Consider the following 19740-nt stretch of genomic DNA (forward strand, 5'->3'; position numbering starts at 1 on the left):
CCTTCGCCTCCCAGGTTCAAGTGATTCTCCTGCCTCAGCCTCCTGAGTAGCTGGGATGACAGTGCCTGGCTAATTTTTTGTATTTTAGTAGAGACGGGGTTTTGCCATGTTGGCCAGGCTGGTCTCGAAGTCCTGGCTTTCAAGTAATCTGCCCACTTTGGCCTCCCAAAGTGCTGGGATTACAGGTGTGAGCCTCTGCACCAGGCCTCAGCCTTCTTTTTTTTAAGTGAAGACAGAAGAGCATCTAAATTATGTTTTCTTTAATGTGATTTGAAGGGACAGCAGAAACCAATTGTGGAATAATACAAATTTGTTTTATGCACTCTGAGTAAAAAGAGCAACAAATAGACCATAGATAATAATGACAGACTTAATAAATGCCTTCCTAAAAGTGTTGCAGTTTCAATTGTTCTTTTATAGGGACAATCTGGCAAGTGAGCATTAGTGATGAGTTGTTTCAAAAAGAGAGTCTCCGGGAAGTGTGACAGTGCATTTCTAGAATCCCTTGGCACTGAATTAAAAAAAGATATACATCAGTAATTTTGTTTTGTCTCTCCCCTACCACCCCACCCCGCCCAGTAAAGAAGATAAATAATTCAGCATTCTCTCTCTGAAGTCCCTCAGGGTTTTGGCAGAGAAAGCAATTTCTCTGCATCCAGAATAACTATTTTAATACTGGGATTTCGCAATATTGTCTTTTTTTTTTTTTTTCCTACTCACCCCACCCTTTATAATTAAAACAATCCAGTCTTCCATTTTTGTAGAGTCCCTGGCCACACACACTTAAATCAAGCAGAGCAGCCTCTGAAGAGCTGATTGCCATTTGTTTCCCTTTTGAAGTGCATTCTGGTGAGGGCAGAAGCTGGCTGGCAGAATGTTCCCTCAGCCAAGGCGGGACAGAGCTGCAGATGCTTTCAGCTGCTGTTTACTTTCTCACCTCCTCTGTTGGTTTATTCCACAGGCAAGCTGCAGGCCAAGGACCTGGAAGAAAAGGAGGTTTGAGGTTTGCTTCCAGGGACACCTTCAGCTCACAAATCATCATTTGTCTTTCACATCCTTACTTCTCCAGATATTTTACATATCACCCGTCCTCCAGCTGCTAGGAAAGGGTATTTTTAACCCATAAATAATTACTCACTTCAGAGAGCTAGATAGATGACCACAAACTCACCAAGAGATTCTTGAGCCCTTATTTTGCAAGTCTTTCCACCCCAAGCTTGGACATAGACAAAAAATAAATTAGTCAGAGGAGGGTTGGATCAGGGTTAGCAGGGAGAGATTTCCTTCCGAAAAGTGCCCTCAAAATTGGAATTTATTTATTTTTTTATTTTATTTTATTTTATTTTATTTTTTTTGAGACGGAGTCTCGTTCTGTGGCCCAGGCTGGAGTGCAGTGGTTGGACCTCAGTTCACTGCAAGCTCCGCCTCCCGGGTTTACGCCATTCTCCTGCCTCAGCCTCCCGAGTAGCTGGGACTACAGGCGCCCGCCACCTCGCCCGGCTAGTTTTTTGTATTTTTTAGTAGAGACGGGATTTCACCGTGTTAGTCAGGATGGTCTCGATCTCCTGACCTCGTGATCCGCCCGTCTCGGCCTCCCAAAGTGCTGGGATTACAGCTTGAGCCACCACGCCCGGCCAAAATCAGAATTTATAACTTTGCTTGATGGGTTATGAATTCCTAGGACATGAGCTCCACTCATATACATTGAAAACTATCATTGAATATGTCCAGTTCATTCTGTTGCCCTGTTCAAGGGAAGAAAACTATGTTCAGGAAAGTTAAATCGGCTGTTTCATAAAATTTCCTCTGACCTGTCTGAGGTAGAGGGGTTGGAATTTCTATTTTATAGCTGGGAAAACAGGCTCGGAAAAATGAAGTAACTTGCCCAGTTCTCACAGCCAGTAGGTGAAAGGGTTGACAATTTGAGGTCTGCCAACCTCAACTTTTCTTTCTCTGCCACACTGAGACTTTGCCACAAACTGGGCCTCAGTTTCCTTGTCTGTAAAATGGAGATAACTGGGTTGTCATGAGGATGAGATGAAATAGCATGTTTTTTTCTTTTTCTTTTCTTTCTTTTTTTTTTTAGATGGAGTCTCAGTCTGTCGCCCAGGCTGGAGTGCAGTGGCGCAACCTTGGCTCACTGCAACCTCCGCCTCCTGGGTTCAAGCAATTCTCCTGCATCAGCCTCCCGAGTAGCTGGGACTGCAGGCACATGCCACCATGCCCGGCTAATTTTTTTGTATTTTTAGTAGAAACAAGATTTCACAATGTTAGCCAGGATGGGAAATAACATGTTAAAGGGCTTAGAACAGTGTTTCACACACAGTAAGCAATATGCAATTTTTAGCTAATATCTCTGCCTCCCACACCATTTAACACTATCAGTAGCTTGTTCTGTTGACTACCTCACTGTACCAGGTCCATTATAAATATGCTTTCTCATCTTTATAGCATCCCAGCAAGATCAGTCTTATAAACCACCTTTTTTTTTTTTTTTCAGATGAACAAACTATCAAGAAAGGTTAAGAATTTAGTTCAAGATGCCACAACATGTAGTAGCTGAACTGGGATTTGAACTCCAATCTTTCTGGTTCCAAAGACAGTTTTTCTCCTGTGCCATGCTGCCTTTTCGGTGCCAAGCTCTGGACATGTCTAATAGCATTAAACCCCAACTACTGCTTGAGAATTCCAGTGGCTAATAGCCTGGAGAATTGAGAAGTAGGCAGTTTCTGCACTGAGCTGATAACTAGAAAGCCCTTCATCATATCTGCCTCAAATCTAGGCTAGAAGAGATTTTCCTTCTTTCCTGTGACAGTTCATTAATAGTTTGAGAGCCACTGTGTGCCCTTCTAGTCTTCCCTGTGGGTAAATAGCCCCCTGCTTCTTCATAGGATGTGTTGCCCTGACGCATCTCTATCCTGATTGTTCTCTGGTCACTCTTTGTAAAGATTTCAGTTAAGGTAAAGTGTTGGGTAGGGACCTGGATGCAGCCTTGCACTTGAAGGTTGATTGGAGGAAGAGGTCAGTTGGAATAGCTAGAGAAGCAATGATGACCTCCTTCGTGAGATGGAAAGTAGGTTTTGAGCTTGGTCTAGGAAACTGAAGATTTGTTTGGAGGGCAGGGTGGACACAGAGGGGACCCTGGAGGGATCTTTGAATATACCTATTTAATTGCAGCACAGTGGGAAATGAGTGACAAGCCAGCTTACGTTTGTTTTCCTGCCTCGACTAGAAGGAGCAGAGGAAGGATGGGGCACTGAGTGAAGCCAGCTGCACCACCGATGCTCAGCGGCAGAGGCCTCGAGTCATGCCTTCAGCCAGCCTTGGCCAATTGTCACCCCTCTGTTTCCATGGAAGCTTACTTCATCCAGTGCCTGTCTTTGTCTTTGCTTCAGCTGCTTTAGTTTCATCCATTTTGACTGCTGCTGTTAGGTCTAAGTCAGATGTTTGCCTTTCATTTTTACCCATGCAAGAGTAGTGGATGTCACGTGGCAGTCCAAATCCTGCTGGGTCTGGGCTTTAATTTTATACCTAAATTTAGTATAAAACAAAACCCTCCCCTGTTTGGATGGGAACATGTTGGTGAGATTACCCCTTTTATTTTCAGACCTCGGGTTTTGTACTGTTTCTTTTTCTCTTTCAGTTCATGAGTTGAAATAAGGAAGTATTTTCATTCAAAAAAAGGCTAGAATTTTTAAAGTTCTAAATACAGAACTTGTAATATAAAGTTTAAGTGAAATAAAACATCTCGCTACTCTCCATTTATATTCAGAACAAATTTTATGTTATATAAAAATGGTTTATAAACCTCCCCTCGTTTGAAAAAATTGTTTTCTTAGCCTTGGTGACCATTATGAATTTCACACTTTGGTTTAATCCCTCCAAGGTGAAAGTTGACCAGGAAGAAACCTCTCACCACTTAAAGTGGATCAGTTCCACATGACAGTGTGACTTTTAAAATTGTTTATTTTGGTTTTTTGAGATTGGAATTCAGAAAATGAAATAAGAATAACAATTCCTTCAGCATTTATTATGTGATCTAAGCACCTTATAGTGTTATCCTGCTTTATCATCACAGCAACCTTTTTGGGTGGGTGCTATTATCATCCCCACTTTACAAATGAAGCACAGAAGGCTAAATAATTTTCTGTTAGATAGCAGGACCAGGGTTCCAATTCAAGCATCTAGCTCCTGACCACTCGGCCCTCCTGCTCATCCTATGTTAGGGGCAGGAAAGAATGCAGCAGGACCATTTCTTGAGGATGGAGTCTTCACCTGGCTAGTTGGGTTGTGTACAACAGGCTATTATTTCACTCATATTCGTGATCGAGGTGAGATTGCATGTTTTTAGTTTATATTTCCAAGTACCCAGTGTATGCCTAGCACTGTTAAGGTAGTTGGAATGCAGGAGTGAATATGACAAACAAGGCCCCTTCCCTCGTGGAGCTTACATTCTAGTAGGAAAGACAGAGAATGAAGACCTAAGTTGCACTGAAGAAAATTAGTGCAGATTAAGAGACAGAAAAATGACAGGTGTGAGGCTATTTTAGGCAGGGGTGAGGTAGGAGCATCTCTGAAGAGATGATATCTGTAGGAGGCAGGCATTAAGTGAGGGAATGAGCTTTAGGAAGATCCGAGGAACATCTTGCAAGAAGAGGGAACAGTTGGTGCAGGTGCAGGAGGTGGGAGGAGCAGCAGAGAAACCGGGAGACTGGAAGAGGGTGAAGGAGGGGAGCACATCAGAGATAATAACTTTCTCAGACTGGCCTAATTTGTATTTCAAAACTATTATTCAGGCCGGGTGCAGTGGCAAACTCCTGTAATCCCAGCACTTTGGGAGGCCAAGGCGGGCAGATCACTTGAGGCCAGGAGTTCGAGACCAGCATGGGCAACATGGCGAAACCATATCTCCACTAAAAATACAAAAATTAGCTGGGCGTGGTGGCACATGCCGAGAGTCCCAGCTACTTAGGAGGCTGAGGCACGAGACTTGCTTGACCCGGCAGGCGAAGGTTGCAGTGAGGCAAGAGCACGCCACTATACTCCAGCCTGGGTGACAGGGTGAGACTCCATCTCAAAAAAAAAAAAAAGAGGCAGTCATTCTGGGCACATTCAACACCCTTTCTGATTTCTCTCTCATTTGTTAGTCAGTTGAAGGTAGAAAATGATACTGTGAGCCCCCTACAGACAGAAGGCAGCATTTGCCCTTAGGATGACTTGGTGGTTAAGTCTTCAGGGTAGTAAGGGAAACATCAGGGCTGGAGAATAGAGCTTCTGTTCTCTTTGATTTCAAATAGCTAGAACAAATGTGAAATGGCACAGTGAAACATTTCCCGTAATACAGTATAGGTTTTTCAGCTTTGGTTATCATGAATAATCCTTTAAATTTTATTTAGATATTTTATGTATATATTTAGACACACACAAGCATTATTTTCTGTTTTATTTAGTAGACATAGCTAGGAGTAATTTAAATTAATAGGAAAGTTTAGAACTATTTCTTTTCTATCTAATTTTTGATATTTGTTCTTATAATTTTATATATCATTACAGATAACAATTCATATGTGTTATATATAATGCATTTTTTTATCCCATGAAGTTCCAGAAATGATTCTTACTATATCTAAATTTAGAACTCCTGGAAATTGCAGATTCAACTTGTATTCTTTTTTTTGAGACAGAGTCTCACTCTATCACCCAGGCTGAAGTACAGCGGTGCAATCTCAGCTCAATGCAACCTCTGCCTCCCGGGTTCAAGCGATTCTCCTGCCTCAGCCTCCCAAGTAGCTGGGACCACAGGTGCATGCCACCACGCCTGGCTAACTTTTGTATTTTTAGTAGAGACGGGATTTCACCTTGTTAGCCAGGATGGTCTCGATCTCCTGACCTCGTGATCCACCCGCTTCGGCCTCCCAAAGTGCTGGGATTACAGGCTTGAGCCACTGCCAGGCCTCAACTTTTATTCTTAGGACATATGTTGATAAAGTTTTGTCAAATAGAAAGGAATACAGCCATCTCATCAACTTTTATATTAAAAGTGTCTTTGTTTAGAGGTAAACTCCCACATTTATTCATAATGGTTGAAAAATGGAATATTCTAGTAAAGTTCATGTTTTTGGATAATGAGGTTGTGAGTCAAAAGATTCTTGCATTTATGGTTAATAAAGTACTAGAAATTTACCATTGACGAGGTACATTTTTTCAAACTGTGGCTCAGGGTATATGAGTGTGCTTGAGGGATGGGGACTGGTGGGGTCCAGGCTTTTTATGCCAGATTCAATCCCTGTTGTTCCTTCTGAGGCTTTCAGGAAAACTTTGGTTGGATAATAAGGTTTCTAATGCACCCTGCCTGCCATGTTAAAAACAACTATCGGAAAGTAATTTGATTTTTCTAGGTTTATTCAGAAGGCACTTCCAAGATTTAGATGGTGAATGAAAATAACTTTTTACCAAAAAAAATCTCCATTTTTTGGTTTGCTTTTTATAGATTCCTGAATAAAATTTGTTAGTTAAGTATTTGATTATTTGCAATTTAGATGAACAGAAGTGAGCCAGAGACCCTTTCCAGCTAGATTTATTTCAGTATAAGTTAACAATACAGTTTTTTTTTTTTTAAATCAATCAGGTCTCATGGTTTGTAACAGCACAACGAACTCTAGTAACTGAAAATTTTTATAGCCGATGACTTCACTAGGACTTGTTTAGACAGCAGTTACCCTCTAAAGTCACAGCATGTTAGGGCTGGAAGAGATCTAACAAAGATACTGTAATTTAGAAGTCCTAAATGTTCTGTTTGCCATTGTAGCCATGGTTTTACGGTTTGAGGGACAGTGAGACCAATGACTTCAGCATGGAAAGTGGGAAACTGATAGGCATAAATATGGGGAAAGGCCTAACCTTGGTTTGGGATGCAAATGTAAACATAAAAGTATTCTCTGGAAACAGCAGCAAACTTGAAAGGAATTTGATGTCTGGTTATGTTTGTCAAAAAAGAGAGACTCCTGGAGATCATACCTAGAGAAAGTAATTGCAGTCAGTAAATTTGTAGCATTTTGGATGGACTCTCCTTGGCAATGTAATGCTAGCTTTTATAAAATAATGTTTATATTATTTGTTTTTTTCTAACAAAATCCATATGCTGTGAAACAGTTACTTGTCTGTGGGATTTGGATTGGATCTACATGTTTCCCCAATCTTCAGCATTTTAGTCAACGAAGTAGTCAAATGGATTGACTTTTTTTTTTTTCTTTTTTTTTTTGAGACAGCGTCTCACTCTGTCATCCAGGCTGGTGTGCAGTGGCGTGATCTCTGCTCACTTTAGTCTCAACCTCCCAGGCACAGGGCTCCTCCTACCTCAGCCTCCCAAGTAACGCCAGGCCCAGCTAATTTTTATATTTTTTGTAGAGACAAGGTTTCACCATGTTGCCCAGGCTGGTCTCGAACTTGTGGGCTCCAGTGATCTGCCCACCTCGACCTCCCAAAGTGCTGGGATTATGGACATGAGCCACCGCCCCTGGCCACTGATTGACTTTTCAAAGTAAACTTTCAACTCATTGTTTTGCTTTCCTCTCTGTAAACATAAAACTGCCAGATGTAATTTAATGTAGAGCCTGGACTCTGTAATTCCACAGTTTTACTGGCCTGTAAGTGGCAAAGACCAGAATGTACCTTATAGTCCAGAGGAATCTGATTGCTTTGATTGATAGATTTGGTTTGAGAACCTGAGATAGAAATAGCCTTGTCTCTGAGAAGTGTTTTGAGAGGACTTTCTATGATTTGGGTGTTTAAATAATTGCATGGGTGGGATGATTGCAACAGTAAGTGCCCTTAGGTCAAATAATAACTGAGCTTCCCATTAACTTTGTGAATGTGAAGTGACTTATGTCTGTAAGACTTTCTTCAAAGAAAGAATACCAATGGTTGCCTGGTGATTTTGACTTGCTGGGAGTAAATACACAGTGCTTTGGTGAAAAGTTTTTGTTTTTTTGAGACAGAGTCTCGCTCTGTGGCCCAGGCTGGAGTGCAGTGGCCGGATCTCAGCTCACTGCAAGCTCCACCTCCTGGATTCACACCATTCTCCTGCCTCAGCCTCCCGAGTAGCTGGGACTACAGGCGCCCGCCACCTTGCCTGGCTAGTTTTTTGTATTTTTTTAGTAGAGATGGGGTTTCACCGTGTTTGCCAGGATGGTCTCGATCTCCTGACCTCGTGAGCTGCCCGTCTCGGCCTCCCAAAGTGCTGGGATTACAGGCTTGAGCCACCGCGCCCGGCCTGGTGAAAAGTTTTGATGTGATGTACACTCTGCTCCATGCCTTGTGACAATGAGTGAATGACTCTTGCTTCCCACTCTGACTGTTGTTACTTCTGTAGGAAGCTGCCCTCTGTCGACAGCTCCCCATGGAAGCTGAGACTCTTGCTCCAGTTCAGGCTGCTGTCAACCCACCCACGATGACCCCAGACATGAGATCCATCACTAATAATAGCTCAGATCCTTTCCTCAATGGGTAAGTTAATATTTGGGGGCCACTTATTTTTGTTCTCTTTGTTATGTGATCTAGACTATAATACTATCTTTGTTTGCATTGGGAAGAGGTGGAGAGCTTGAGGGTTGAGGGTGAGGATAAAGGGAGGAAGTGGGAGGAGCTGGCAGAAAATAGAAAGGCAGGGGAAGTCATCTACCTTTTAAAAAAATTTCCAAATTAAAAAATTAGTGATAGGACATAGAGTAAACCCTTAGTCAAGAATTTGAAAATGGGCATGAATGTATATTTTTAAACATGATAGTGTTGTCTAGTACTTATACTTGGAAGAATCTTGTGGTTTTATGTAACCAACAGGGGATAAAAGCATGCCATATGGCAAGTTGAGAACAGAACAATTAAGAGATGATGTTCGGCCAGGCGCGGTGGCTTATTCCTGTAATCCCAGCACTTTGGGAGGCCGAGGCAGGCGGATCACCTGAGGTCGGGAGTTCGAGACCAGTCTGACCAACATGGAGAAACCCTGTCTCTATTGAAAATACAAAATTAGCAGGGTGTGGTGGTGCATGCCTGCAATCCCAGCTACTCAGGAGGCTGAGGCAGGAGAATTGCTTGAACCCGGGGGGCGGAGGTTGCGGTGAGCCGAGATTGCACCATTGTACTCCAGCCTGGGCAACAAGAGTGAAACTCTGTCTCAAAAAAAAAAAAAAAAAGATGATGTTCAGGGTGAAATGTGAATAAGATCTATAGTTTAGTAATTAGTATTCTACAATGTCAGGTTTCTGGTTTTGGTAATTGCACTATGCTATGTAAGATGTTATCACTGGGGAAGCTGGTGAAGGGTACATGGGAACTCTCTGTACTCTTGCTGTGTCTCCTATGTGAGTTTAAAATAATTTCACAATTTAAAAAGCAATTAAAACAAAGGAGCAAAAAGGAAAGAGAATTTAGCCAGAAATATCTTCATGAGCAGAAGTAGTTTTTAAATCAGATAAAAAAGGCAATTCTGTATGTCCTATGCCTTTTCTTCTGCCCTTGCAGAGACATCTGGCAAACAAACAAATACAATTATGAACATTATTAAAGATAGAGATAAAAACAAACAGTAGCTGAAATAATAAGTAATGGAGGCTTCAAGTTGTTGATTTTAAAGTATTTGAAATACAGAGAAGTACAAAGAATAATGTGAATTACCCATGTACCCGCTACCCAGATTTGCCATATTTTCATTTAACCTTATTTTTTAATAAATAAAATATTACAATTAATATTTGAATCCATCCCCCCCACCACTGAAATCTCATTTATTTTCCCTTCTGTCCCCAGTGGTAGCCACTATTCAGAAACTGGTGTGTGCCCGTCACACAGACTTTTATACCTCCTCCTACCTTTAGTGTATGTATCCATAAGCAATATTCTACATTGTTTTCTGTTTTTTTTTTAAGTTTTACATAAATGGTGTCATACTCTGTATGTCAAAGAGTGTTTAAATGGTTATTTTGAGGTGAAAAGGAAATCAATGTCAATTCACTGTGAATGGCCACACCTGATTACTTTCATTTTCATGAGGATATGTATTTCAAAATTGAAACTTTCCTTCCTCCCCAACCTGGAAAGTTGGGCAGAATGGCACAACTATACTAGTTTAAAGCTTTTGTGACTGTGTTTTACTTTTGAGATTTATTTAGTGGGCTCGCATTGAAGTTTCTTCTTTTGCTCTGCAGAGGGCCATATCATTCGAGGGAGCAGAGCACTGACAGTGGTCTGGGGTTAGGGTGCTACAGTGTCCCCACAACTCCGGAGGACTTCCTCAGCAACGTGGATGAGATGGATACAGGTAGGAGCAAAGCCTGCAAGCACTAACAGTGGGCTTGTGTTTTTTAAATGTTCTCTTCGGTCATCTCAATTTTATTTTTCTTTTCTTTTCTTTTTATAATTTCAACTTTTATTTTATATTTGGGGGTACACGTGCAGATTTGCTACATGGTTATGTTTTGTGATGCTGGGGTTTGGGATATACTTGCTCTCATCACCCAGGTAGTGAGCATAGTACCCAATAGTTTGTTTTTCACCCCTTGTTCCTCCCCACTCCCAGTAGTCCCCAGTGTTCATAAAAATGTTGAAAAAAAAATGGAATGCTTCATCAATTTACATGTCATTCTCGTGCAGGGGCCATGCTTATCATTCCAGTTTTAGTATATGTGCTGCCAAAGCGAGTACGGTCATCTCAATTTTAAAATCCAACCAGAAACACTCCATCTCAATAACAACATCAAATAACAACTGAAAAGCCACTGAACCCCCAGGCACTATTAATAAACTGTAGCCCCTTCCTCGTAGATTATACAAGTATAGTTTTACATCTGGGCACAGGATTTTAAATTCTGTGTTTTTTTTTTTTTTTTTTAATTCATCTTTGCTCCATATAGTCCCTTCCTCACAATTGCATCAAGACACCACTGTCTGCTTTGCCATGCTTCCACAGTGGGTATTCATGCTGTTCTAGTTTTCAGTTGTAGTATATGGGCCACCCTTTCTCCTGGAAAGTGACACTGGTTTATAGTTCCAGTACCCAAATTTTTTCATGTCATTCACTGCATTTGAAAAGCAATTGGCAGTGTGCATTTGGAATGTTGAGCAGCTCAGAGGATTCAAAATTGTCAGTTCCAAGTTCCAACATGGTAACGACATTCTCCCTCAGCAATTAAAGAGAAGAGAGTCAGGGTTACTTTTACCTTGTCCCGCAGCCTGTGCATCCTTCAGGTCCAGCCTCAGCAGGCTTCCTGATTACCTTTCTTTTTCTCCTTTTCTCAAGGAGTGAGACTTATAATTGCAGAAACTGAAATTAGTCTTATTAGCCTTATCTAGACTTAATTCTGAAAGTCATAAACTCACAGAAGATATTCTAGAACCAAAAATGAATGACAGCAGGGTGTCCACTATTTGGAGTTATTCATGCAAGTTCCTCCTCCATTATCATTGATGATAGGAAAGTAATTGTTTTGTATTGAAAATAAAAAATTGCTTCCCCCAAATTGTTTGCCATAGTGCCTGTGGTTTTTTACACTCCACTCTTAGATGGCTCCTCTTTGTGTTGTGAATCTAAATTGTTGGAAAGACCAAGAGTCAAACTCATAGCCAGGTGTGTTACAAATGCAGCAAATTAAAGCTCCTCCCCGGGTGTCTTTCGTGTAGGTTGTCGTCTTTGCGTTGAGAAGATTGCAAAGACTGTCTTGTGAAGAGTCACAAGTTTATTACTTCAGTTCTCCTCCGCATCCCCACCGACAACCCCCTACCCCTTTATCTCTCTCTCTCTCTCTCTCTCTCTCTGTTTTTTGAGTGTGAGATTTATTTTACTGTCTTTGGAATAGCCTTAGAAAGTGGCTCCTTCCTATGTTTAATAATTATTTACTATCATCTTCTAAACACTAGGAAGCCAGTAAGGATAAAAAACAAAGTTAAGGAAAAAAGTTCAGGAGATCTAAATCTAAGTTTGGCATTCAAAAAAACAAAACCATAAAAGAGGATGGATTCTACTCTATGTCTCTTTAAAATAACCTCAAGTGGGTAAGTAGGGAGTGTTTTATTTTGAAGCCATAATGTGCAATTAAATGATGTCCTGAAAAGAACACAGTTTCAGCCAACAGGCAGCCTGAACTGAATCCTTGCTTCTCCATTCCTAGTAGTGCCTTTGGGTAAGTTACATAGCCTCCGTGAGCCTCAGATTTCTCACCCATAAAGTGGGAGTGATATGCTCACGGCAGAGTTGTCCTCACAGCTCTGTGAGTCATGAGATCACAGAGCCCAGCTCAAAGTGCTCTTCTCCAGTAAGAAGGCTGATGTCACGCACACAATGGACTTGATAATGTCAGAGTGCCAGGTTAACCTGGTTAAGTGAGAGTCAACTCATTGAGTGTGGGGCCACCTCTGTGAAGTCTTTGTAGGAACTGGACATAAATCTTCTCAAGGGGAGAAATGTAATTATACAGTAACAAGATGAGTGAAAGCTGTGGGGGCAGGCAGAGCTCAGATGTGGCTAGGAAAGATCTGTCAGGCCGTGGACCATGCGCTGGCCACATGCTGAAGGGAAACGAGCCAGCTGAGCACTCCATTTGCAAAACATACATGGAAACAACAGCTGGGCTTGGTGCAAAGATCCAGTAAAAGGAATAACATGAGCAAAAGCTGGGAAATCATCCATCCTTCCAGAATATTCTGCAGTAATCACACCCTTTTAAGAATTGCCTTGTGGCTGGGCACAGTGGCTCACGCCTGTAATCCCAGCACTTTGGGAGGCCGAGGAGGGTGGATCACCTGAGGTTGGGAGTTCAAGACCAGCCTGACCAGCATGGAGAAATCTCATCTCTACTAAGAATACAAAATTAGCTGGGCGTGATGGCACATGCCTGTAATTCCAGTTACTCGGGAGGCTGAGGCAGGAGAATTGCTTGAACCTGGGAGGCAGAGGTTGCGGTGAGCCGAGATTGTGCCATTGCACTCTAGCCTGGCCAACAAGAGCGAAACTCCATCTAAAAAAAAAAAAAAGAATTGCTTTATGTTTGTCTCTTCCACTTTCTAAGTGGATAAACTGCAAAGACCAAAAAGATTACTATGAGATTGCAGAACTGCCTCTATTTTAAGATTGTTAACCATAATGAAGAAGCTTAGCCAGTATCCTCATGCCTTTAATCCTGAGAAGAAAGGATAAGAGGAATTTTTTTTTTTTTTTAATTGAGACAGAGTCTCATTCTGTCACCCAGGCGGGAGTGCAGTGGTGTGATCTCAGCTCACTGTAACCTCCACCTCCTGGGTTCAAATGAGTCTCGGGCCTCAGTCTCCTGAGTAGCTGGGATTACAGGGGTGTGCCACCACACCTGGCACTGTTTTATTTTCTTCTTGTTGTTGTTTTTTGTATTTTTAGTAGAGACAGGGTTTCACCATGTTGGCAAGGCTGTTCTTGAACTCCTGACCTCCCACTTTGACTTCCCAAAGTGCTGGGATTAAAGGCAGGTGATCCTCCCACTTTGGCTTCCCAAAGTGCTGGGATTAAAGGCATGAGCCACCATACCCGGCCTAGGAATACTTTAAAACAGAGATTTTGCTTGGCTAAAAATTATGTTTTGAGTATTTGAAAGTTAAAGTGGGAAATGAGTAGAAATGAATGATTCTAACTGGAGATGAAGAGAAAAAAGACATCCAGCACTTCAGATCAGATAGTTTTTCAGAACAGATACTTTTTAGAGCCTCATTTTTATCTGTTACACTCTAGTAAGTAGAAGAAAGTTATTTTGGATTTTGTTTTTTATTTTATGTTGTTTTTCAATATCAGTAACACTGTATTGAGGTCATATTGTTGAATTTGATTTAATTTTTTGGATTACTGCCCTTAGCAATGAAAATACTGTAAAATATTGCCCAGGAGTCATTGATATTTTGTGACTTCTAGAAAAGCCATTGTGTTCTGCTATCACCAAAATCCAAATTGGATTATGGTTCCTTCATCATTTGGAAGGATATAATTTTTCTCCTTGGAAAATACAGATTGCTAAAGTGAACTTTCTGCAACTTTGCTTAAAATAGTGAAACTTCACTGCACACTTTTCAGGAAGGCTACTGCACTTGTAACGCACCAAAGATAATTTAACACATTTTTAAAAAATGACGTTATGGTGGAAGCTGGCCTTAGTTATCAATGCTTCTCAATTTTTGAAGTAGATATTATCTCTTCAGAAAATTGTTTGGGACTGTTTTAATTAACTTGTTGTTTGATATTGTATAATTAATAGTGGCTGAAGACCTAGGTTTTTCTTTCTCTCAGGACAATCAACGTTTATCATATTTTGTATGTATATAACTTTGTATATGTCAATGACACCTAGAGCCACGGATGTGTGGCAGACACTGTATGGCACTTTACTCCAATTTTTGTAGAAGGCGCTTATAATCCCAATTTCCAGATGAGTAAACTGAGAATCAAGCAAGTTAAGTGTGTCTAAACTTACATAGCCACAAAGCTCGATCTAATGACACAAAAGTCAGTAGTGCATTCTGTCCCATACTATTACACATAAAGAACCTATATTCTTCATGTCATATCCCAGACACCTACTTTTCCTCTAGTACAGCATTTTCTCACCTGTGTTCTGTAAGAACTTCAATTTTATTAGAATACACGTACTGCCAAAATAGGTTTAGGTGATTAAATGGGTTTAGGAAATAGTGGCTTAAAGAAAACAAAAGATTTCTTTTTTTTTTTATTTCGATATGCACTAAAGTTTTTCTTTCTTTCTTTCTTTTTTTTTTTTTTTTAATTATACTTTATGTTCTAGGGTACATGTGAACTGGCTAGCCATAAATAGAAAGCTGAAACTGGATCCCTTCCTTACACCTTATACAAAAATTAATTCAAGATGGATTAGAGACTTAAATGTTAGACCTAAAACCATAAAAACCCTAGAAGAAAACCTAGGCAATACCATTCAGTACATAGGCATGGGCAAGGACTTCATGTCTAAAACACCAAAAGCAATGGCAACAAAAGCCAAAATTGACAAATGGGATCTAATTAAAACTAAAGAGCTTCTGCACAGCAAAATATTTCTTTACTCGAAGACTCAAAGTCTTAGCATGCTTATATGTATTGTGGCTCATATGCTTGTGAGAAAGTAGATAGTTGTAGGGAGTAGGTATTAACAGAAAGAGGGAGAACGTCTGCAGAACTTCCTTTATAAATAATGCCTAAAGCCATCAATGAAGACAACTTTTTATTTACCTGGTTAAAATAAGCTTCACATCATTCTCTTTGAACATAAAGAAGGATGGTATGGGTAAACACAAGTTTACAATGAAACCTGTCGATTATAGTTCTGTAATAACGTGTTTATTACAGACAGGGCCTCTCTACTCTTTTGTAAAACAGTTCTTCACACCTTTGTCATGGGAAGGCACAGATCATAGATCAGATCAACAGTGCCTTTCACATGCTCCTTTCTTATCTCCTTGGCCTTTTCCATTCTGGACCACATCTATCCAGAAATAATTTTCTATTTCTTCTACATCTCTGTACCTCCTATGAGTAAGAGTCAATAATGTGGTAGTTGAAGACATGAAGGTGAGTTTTAATACTTGAACTGTTCCTCCTTCAAGAGCTAAAAGAAGGAATTAAAATGGTTTCTTTTCATTCTGTTATAGGAGAAAACGCAGGGCAAACACCCATGAACATCAACCCCCAGCAGACCCGTTTCCCTGATTTCCTTGACTGTCTTCCAGGAACAAACGTTGACTTAGGAACTTTGGAATCTGAAGACCTGATCCCTCTCTTCAATGATGTAGAGTCTGCTCTGAACAAAAGTGAGCCCTTTCTAACCTGGCTGTAATCACTACCATTGTAACTTGGATGTAGCCATGACCTTACATTTCCTGGGCCTCTTGGAAAAAGTGATGGAGCAGAGCAAGTCTGCAGGTGCACCACTTTCTGCCTCCATGACTCGTGCTCCCTCCTTTTTATGTTGCCAGTTTAATCATTGCCTGGTTTCGATTGAGAGTAACTTAAGTTAAACATAAATAAATACTACATTTTCGTTTTCTGCAAGCCTGCATTCTTGCGACAGATTATACAGAATTGTGTCTGCAGGATTGATTATGCAGAATACTTTTCTCTTTCTTCTCTGCTGCCCCATGGCTAAGCTTTATGAGAGTTAATTGAAATTTATACACCAATTGATTTTAAACCATGAAAAGCTGACCACAGGCAGTTAATTCTGAGGGCAGCGTGGTCCAGGAAATGTGCACAAAATCAGACCTGATTTACAGTTTCAAAAACTGTATTGATGACAGTAGTACCAAATGCTTTAAAAACTATTTAACTTGAGCTTTAAAAATCATTGTATGGATAGTAAAATTCTACTGTATGGAATACAATGTAATTTTGAATCCGTGCTGGCTCTGATGGTTCTTATTAGTCTGTATTTATAAAGGCACACAGTCCTATTGTAGCTTATCCTTTGTTATTTTACTGCAGAGCATCTAGACAACTTAGTCCCTCCAGCAGGAGAGTAGCAGCAGCAGCATTAGTCACAGTTCTTACACTATAGATCTTGTGAAAGAGACCAGTTTGGTACTAATTGTGAGCATTTTATTCAAACAAAAGGTTTTGAAATATTACAACTTGGGATTTAAAAAAATTGCAGCTTAGAATTTGATGGTGGGTTTTGTTTGTTTTTGAGATGGAGTTTCGCTCTTGTTGCCCAGGCTGGAATGCAATGGCACGATCTCAGCTCACTGCAACCTCCACTTTCCGGGTTCAAGCAATTCTCCTGCCTCGGCCTCCCGAGTAGCTGGGATTACAGGCACCCGACACCATGCCCAGCTAATTTTTTGTATTTTTAGTAGAGATGGGGTTTCACCGTCATGGTCAGGCTGGTCTCAAACTCCTGATCTCAGGTGATCCCACCCATCTCAGCCTCCCAAAGTGCTGGGATTACTGGCATGAGCCACTGGGCCTGGCCTTAATGTTTATTTTATAAAGCACTGTAATTTTGTAGCTGATGATAAAAGGTAGCCAAATGTTTTTGATAAATCAGTGGCAACTGTATTTTTGTCTTTTGAAATAACTCTGAAAACATCAGGACAACATAGATTTCAATCTGATAGCATACCACACACAGTGAGCTGTTGCTTTTTAAATTCTGAAGCCTTGTCAGGTTTGCTTTCTAGATTTCAAGTGTTTAAAATAATTCTATCTATGAAACTGAAGGATGAAGCAGATCTCTGACTGACGTGTAAAAAAACAAATGCCCTTTGAGGGTGTAAGGTGGAGATACATGTTTCTGAATTCAGTAAAATTGATTCCTAAGTATATTATCCTAACCCTGTTTGCTACAGTTGGTATAAAAAGGCATGAAATATGTATTCAATACCTCTTATGTAACCAAAACCATTTTTTATTAGCTTTTAAGGACTGAAAGAGCATCATGTTCAACTGGCATGCAGTCTGCCTGCATTGCCAATGAAGTCCTCAACTGTTTAATATTTCGAACTAGTATTATTTATAATCTATGAATTTAATCTTTTTTGAAAGACATTAATAATTTGAGTCTCTGAGAGGACACTTTCAATTTCCATGGGGGACTTATTTGTTGAGGATCTTAAATAAGATTCCTTTTGATCTACCGGAATATACATGTACAGAGTACATTGGATCATGTTGGAAAGAAGGCAAGTGAAAAGGTCAGAGATGAAGTAGCGAAGTTATGGAATATCGTGGAAAGGATACTAGTTGTGAAATGGAAAGAGACGAGTTATAGTACTCCAAAAGCAAAACAAGTAGGAGATGCAAGAGATGCCCCAAAAGGACAAAGCAACTATTTTCTGTTACCACCTTTGTACCGGAAGACTCTGTGGTAGAAGAAAAGAAGGTTTTGGTGCACCTTATGTGGGAGGAGGAGGGGCAGGGCATGCTGATGCTGAGCACGCTGGCAGACAAGAGCACAGCCTACTGTTGCCTCCATCACTATGAAGTGACTTCTTTTTCCTGAAGGACCCATGGTTTATATTCCTCTAATTCCTTTCACTCTCCCTAAGCCCTCTGAGAGAGATGAAGGTAGATGATTTTATTGCTACTCAATTGAAGGGAGCACTATTTCTTTTTGTCTTCTGTTAGCAAAAAATTGCAAAAAGAGTTGTACATTCTTGCTTAAAATAAATAAATAATTAATTAAAAAACAAGGGACCTAACAAAACTCAGCAGTGTTACTGTATTTTTAAAAAATATTTTTATAGACTCATTTTCAGGTTATTAAATGTAAGAGAAACAGATACCCCTCTTTTTTTAAGTAGTTAAATCATTGATGATTTATATTACCAATTTTTAGAAGTAATTTTCTAGCAAGCTTATGGCATTAGAAAACACTAGAAGTTTTTTTTAGTTAAATTAGTTAGAACATTTATGAATGAATATAATAAATATTTTTCTCAGAATGAAATATGGACCCTTTGTGTTTACTAATAGATAAAGCCAGATATAATATTTTTGTTTTTAAGGCCACAAAATACGGCCTTTGTTAAAGAACACTAAAGTTAGAAGTCTAAAGTTAGAGCAACTTTTTAATGGCTATTTCTTATTATTGTAAGTGTTAAAACCCCTGAAGAATTCTTGATAAGGTGCTATTTATACTATATTTCTTATTATAAGACAACTGTCTTTAGTCTTTTTAGTACTAGTCTTTTTAGTACTAAATCAATCACTAAACATCATCATTTCACCCCCAAATTTTGTCACTGAAAAGGCATATCAAATGAAAAACAATTTCAGAGATCTTTCTTTCAAGATATTTTTCCTGGTATTTCCTGATATTTTCTTTTGAAGTAAATACATTGTCAAAACCTAATTGCAATTCTGTTAAATCTAAGTAATTGTTAGACAGTGTTTCACCATATTATTTCGGATGTGAAATGCCATTTCTTTCACTGATTACACCATATACAGGAAGCAGGTAAAACAGTGAAAACTTGATTGTGCTGGCTTATGCCAACTTGGTTGAAGAGGTCTCTGCAGAAGAAGTGGTCTAGAATGACAGAAGTGTTGCTAATTACAAGACGTGTTCTCATGACGTAATTAGAAAGTAACTTCTCAAAGTACAACTTTTATGAAAAAAATAAGCTGTTAGAAAAAGGAAATCGTAGGTTAATTTAATTGGGAGAATGGGCAATTGACAGAGACCATTTTCCTAACACATATATGTGCTAGTACTTTAACTTTTTAAAATTTTACTTCTATGTTTTGTAATATAAAGATTTCTATTTTAAGTTTAGAATGTTATGCGTACCAAAAGTATGCAGCCTAATCGATCAGATCAAACCATTTTACCTGGAGTTTGGTACTGGTTTTTACTTCTCTGATTCTGTATAAGAAAAATAAAGACAATTGAACTTCCACTGGAGCCTTTGGCTTTTCATTATTTGTCTATGTTCCTTTTACTGGGGGTTTTGGGTGGTACTGAAGATAGGCTTATGTAACCCTCCTGGTAGACAATGAAAGAAAGAAAAATCTGTAGGCAAACAATTTCTTGGCTCATGTGCCTGGCCTTTAACATTCTAAATATTTGCAGAATTCTGGTTTCCACTTTATTTACAAAGTCCACTGAGGTTTTTACATATATATATGTATATGTGTATATACCTTTAAAAAATAAAAATATACCTTTAAATATATATATATATTTTTTAATTACATTTTCCTCCCAACACCTTCACAGATTT

General features: G+C 39.7%; 1 protein-coding gene and 1 pseudogene across 1 annotated transcript in view; one reads left to right on the forward strand and one right to left on the reverse strand.

Annotated features, from left to right (window-relative positions):
* WWTR1 (WW domain containing transcription regulator 1) overlaps positions 1 to 19416 on the forward strand; it is a 143739-nt gene extending 124323 nt beyond the window's left edge. The window contains exons 5-7 of the mRNA XM_033212346.1: positions 8372 to 8505; positions 10206 to 10318; positions 15673 to 19416. Coding sequence (XP_033068237.1) covers positions 8372 to 8505; positions 10206 to 10318; positions 15673 to 15857 — 432 coding nt within the window. The 3' untranslated portion in view covers positions 15858 to 19416. The remainder of the gene's footprint in view (positions 1 to 8371; positions 8506 to 10205; positions 10319 to 15672) is intronic.
* On the reverse strand, positions 10606 to 10701 carry LOC117084622 (annotated as a pseudogene).
* Positions 19417 to 19740: the final 324 nt, after the last annotated feature.

This window comes from Trachypithecus francoisi, unplaced genomic scaffold (assembly GCF_009764315.1).
Source record: "Trachypithecus francoisi isolate TF-2019V2 unplaced genomic scaffold, Tfra_2.0 Lachesis_group0, whole genome shotgun sequence".
NCBI classification, from domain to species: domain Eukaryota; kingdom Metazoa; phylum Chordata; class Mammalia; order Primates; family Cercopithecidae; genus Trachypithecus; species Trachypithecus francoisi.